The following is a 4,663-nucleotide window of genomic DNA, read 5'->3' as shown; positions in this document are numbered from 1 at the left end:
TAATTTCTCCAGGGCCACATTATCACCTACAAAGATTAAGGGATTTGCTCAGGCTCTGAATCTAGACCTCTGCAGTTCCACCTGGAGGGCTAAGCCCCCTCTCTTATCACTAAAACAAGCTCACTGGGTTAGGGGTGTGAATTTTCCATTCCCACTTCCCTTGGGCACGGGAAGCAGACTGAGTGGGTGGCTCCATCCAGGTCAGCAGACCTGCACCTGCCTACACTGCATCTGGGCCTCACGCTGGTCCTGCTTGCACTGGCCTCCTGAGAAATCTGTGCCTGCTAGCGTAAGTGCTAATGAAACCCAAAAGCTTTAATGCAAATAATGAAAAGGACTGGCGACATGAATTTTTACAGTAATGATTCACATAATTGGATTCTCTTCTGAGAAAAAAAACATCCATTCGTTAACAGAACAATTTCTAATCATATAAGCATTTTTAAACTTGGCTTTCACATTTTTATTAGTGAAAGCTATATTCTAGTAACACCAGAAGTGGAATCCCTTCAAAAATGTGCAAAAAAATGTTCAATGTCAATCTATGTTGCTGCTTTGTTTTTATACATTTGTAGAAATCAGATATGGAATAGGCCAATTGCATGACACGGTCCATTATCATACACTCATGTTTCGTTGTTCCATATTGTGACCTTCCCTCTGTATTTTCCAGCTCCACAACCAATGGTGCTCTGCACTTTTTCCCATCCTAGCATCTGGAGAAAGGTATTTCATTTCTTAAGGGTTTCTTATTAAGAAAGAATAAGGGGTTTTTTGTTGTTTCATTAATTCTTAGACAGGATTAGTGGCAACAGAAACAAACATTATTTATTTTACAGAACCTGCTCACAGTGATTATGTTTAATGCTTAAAAAGATACCAGGTATATTTGTGAATTCATCCAATAACAGTAGGAAATTATTGACAAAATTTCAAGTAAAAAAATCAACTTTAACTAGTCTTGCTAGGCTTTCTGTAATGCAATAAAATTAATTCACTGGTAAAAGCCAAAGGCAAAATAAACTTCAAGTACACTTGCAATTTTTCACTTTGTATCACAATATTCTTGAGGTCTTAGGCAAATAAAAATTAATGGAAAAGCATTTTATTAAGACTATAAAGTAGTAAGATGACAAAGATGGAAATAAACAACTTGAACTAGGAGGAAGAATATGTAATTATTTCCAAGCTGCTGGGGTCCAGTTACAGTATGTTTGGGGTAATACATTGAAAAGTTGTCAACTCAAATGTATCGTCAGTCCAAAGTCATTAATTACTGTTAGGTCCTGTGTCAGTCAAGAGCCAGTAGCGAACTACTGGCGTTACTCTCGTTTAGATGTTTCTGTCATGTGTGTTTGTTCCTGTTCTGACTGAATCAGAACATTGGGTAAATCGTAACACACATTTCCTCTAACATCTGCCAATAAATCACCAAAGGGAGAGGGGACAGTTTTAGCCCCAAACACCCCCAGAGGGAGGAATTGTTTATTAGCCAGTCAAGTCTAGAAGATGACTGTAATATAACAAAGGGCTTATACAAAATATAACAATATAATGAACAGAGAAAAGAGCAGTGATTTCAGGGTAGGATACCCCAGGAGACCTTAGCAGGGAGACTGGCTGCCAGAGCTCTGCAAGGGGGGGAGACGAGAGCAATTTCATCCCATGGATGGATGGCCCTTCTCTGGGGATGAGCTCTCTGTTGAAGGCCCACAAGACACGCTGGTCCTCTCCGGGTTTTTGTTGTTTTATTTTGTTTACAACCAGTGGTGTAAAGCATTAACAAAGACCACCTGGCACTCATTTTGTCAGGAGCTGAAAGCGAGACAACTGGATATAGGAAAGGGAACATTTTTCTGAAAAAGTATCTCAGCTTAGTTTAAGCATAGCTTGGTTATATTTCTCATTTTCTCATCTATGTTCTTTATAAAAATGTATCTATCAGGGTTGTTAACAAATAAATGCTTTTCATTTCCCTTTACCTTATCATTAACCATTAAATGGATAGTTACATGGCTTCAAGGTAAATGGATAATGACAAGACATTCCTTACTTGGAGACTGGCAAATCTATTAATGAAAAACCCTGGGAAAACAAGTAGAATAGCTCCACATCACACTAGTATCTAAGTCCAAAGAGTAACATAGCAGGCTTTTATTTCAACTACGCAGACCATGATGGAGAACTGTCTTTCAATGGCTAACAGCAACCAAGAAGTATGGCCCTCTGGTATGCAGACAGATATTTGTTGAATCCTGGCAATCACAGAAGCTATATTACAGGTGCTTATTCTAAGGTAAACTAAAATTAAAAAAAAAAGAGAGAAAAAAGACATATTTATGGTCCTTTATACCTTTCTTTCCCCTCCCTCTCACACAGTGTTCAGTGTTCTTTTTGCCAAACATAAGATAAAACTTATTAAGCACACAAAAGTATTTTCTGCTGGCTGCAGTGTTGGAACTATCTTCAAGCATGTTTGATTCCAGCAATAATTCTGTAATCTAATCTTCAGCTTACAAAAGGGTGGGTAACTGCACCAATAACTACAACGGAGGGAGAATATTACACCCTTATCATCAGGTATCAATACAGAGTTCTAAGGCACAGCCATCATTTGGGCAATAATCTACAAACTAATTAACTAACTAGCAATAGCTGCCCTTCCTCAACCCAGGTAACTCAACAGTATCAGCTCTGCTAAGTCACCCACAGCTTTCCCCTTCCACCTCAACTATCCCCATGGTGCAGAGGGATAGTTGCAGCCAGCCAGCCAAGTGTCAAAACAACCATCAAACAGCTATTTTTCAGCCAGACAGGTTCCAGGGAGCCACAGCAGTGAAGGCCAGCAGTGCGGGGTCACAACAGTTCAGATCTCCTTCCCAGACCTCACCACAGTCTCCGATGCACATTGCATACAGGAGACCAACGCTGATACCCACCACGAAAGCCTCCCAAACAGCTTTGAGGAGTCCTCTGCAACACTGACTCCTCATAGCCAAGGAAAGTGTCACCAAGTTTCCCTAGTGTTTCTTCAAGCAGAAAAGGACAAACAAAGCCTATCAGAAAAGCAGCTCTGGAGTGCTGGCAGTGATGAAAGAGCAAGGTCACCATTCCCCCTACTTTCTACCCCTTGGCAAGGCAGGATTCACTGAGAACACAAAATTACTGGTCCCTAGCAATGCTATGTTCAGCACACATTGCTTTACAGTTCTGCCCAGGGCACTCACAGAAGTTAGAGGAGGCTTTCTCACCTTCACGTCCAGCCTTCGGAATCTATGCACAATCTTGATAGTGAATGCTCTGCTTTTTTAGTAAACACAGAACAGCTTCCACACTATAAGCATGTAAAGTCTCAAGTTCCTCTCATTTTCTCTAGTCTCTTCCTCACCTCCCACTGTGGTATGACTTCCCTATGGTGGTTCTTGCTGAGGAGGCCAGCAAACCCATGCTGATGTGCAGATCCAGCAGCTGGTGCTGGGACAATGGTATTTTGCCACTGTGTGCCCATCACTGCATCTCTTTATCCTTTGAAAGATTTTTTCCCCACCTTCCCTGCCTAACAGCCTATAACATGTAATACATCCTTTGTTAATCATTGTTAATTATGATTTTCTGTTTTTGATGTAAAACTTCTCTCAGATAATCTACATCAATTTTAATTCACTGTTGTATTTTCAGAAATAACTAAAAACCCTTACCTTAAATTTATCAACTTCTGCCTTCGAACACGTTGCATGATAAGATAACACCTGCCCCAGAACAAAAGATAAAAAAACATTTTTGTAGACTTGACAAGTAGAAATAATAGGGCTCTGTACTGCAGTCTAATCAACGACGTTTAAAACAAATTTAATTAATATTTATGCATGGTAATTAAGTTCTGAATGTCAGCATATAATAACTAATTGCAGGTTATCAGGTATACATTTGGCATTTATGTTGCAGGGAATTTTATAGGGAATAATGGACAGTAAGTAATTTAATATTATAGGCATTCCTACATTGTTCTCCTGGAGTTCTACAATTAAAAGAGAAAGAATTTAATGTAAAAATAAGAGTAGATTTATAGACTTTAAATAATGCCTTTTGCTATACTGTAAAGCTTTAATGCCTTTGCTAGTGGCACATCACTGTATGCAAATTAGCACCTCTATGCTATGCCTGACATTCTCTTCAATACCATGCTGGAGATGAAAGCGTGAAATATAACGCACAAGGTACTGCACACCTCCTCTTATTACCTATAAGTATGCATGCATTTACATGGAATGCATTATATCTTTATGCGGCGATACTAACATTGAATAAGTACTCCAGAAGGTGCGAGAGCCGTCCGGTGGACCGGACCCCACCAAGGTCTGACTGTGCATGGGATGAGGCGCTGGTCCATGAGGGAGCTCACAGAGCCAGAGCACTCCTAGCAAGGACAGGTCCTCCTCACCACACAGCAACACCTGATCTGCTTACGTGCTAAAGCTTTGATATATATTTCTCATTTTGAAATTGTTTTAATCTATGAATGTCTCTGTTACTCATACAAATACCTAAACTCTATCTCAAATGACCTTGGCTTGCAATACCTTGTGGCAATAAGTCCCAAGATGTATTTACTCATATCAATTTTAGAGGTGTCATCTTTTACAGTAACAGGAAATCATTCCTG

At 39.8% G+C, this 4,663-nt stretch overlaps 1 protein-coding gene across 1 annotated transcript in view; it reads right to left on the bottom strand.

Moving 5' to 3' along the window:
• The window catches only part of PDE11A (phosphodiesterase 11A), an 81,355-nt gene that overhangs the window by 58,866 nt on the left and 17,826 nt on the right, over positions 1-4,663 (bottom strand). Inside the window, exon 8 of the mRNA XM_009333210.1 lies at positions 3,699-3,749. Coding sequence (XP_009331485.1) covers positions 3,699-3,749 — 51 coding nt within the window. The remainder of the gene's footprint in view (positions 1-3,698; positions 3,750-4,663) is intronic.

The sequence above is a fragment of the Pygoscelis adeliae genome, unplaced genomic scaffold (genome assembly GCF_000699105.1).
Source record: "Pygoscelis adeliae isolate BGI_AS28 unplaced genomic scaffold, ASM69910v1 Scaffold160, whole genome shotgun sequence".
NCBI lineage: Eukaryota > Metazoa > Chordata > Aves > Sphenisciformes > Spheniscidae > Pygoscelis > Pygoscelis adeliae.
Note: the sequence above shows the minus strand (reverse complement) of the source record. Positions and strands in the feature narration are given on the sequence as shown.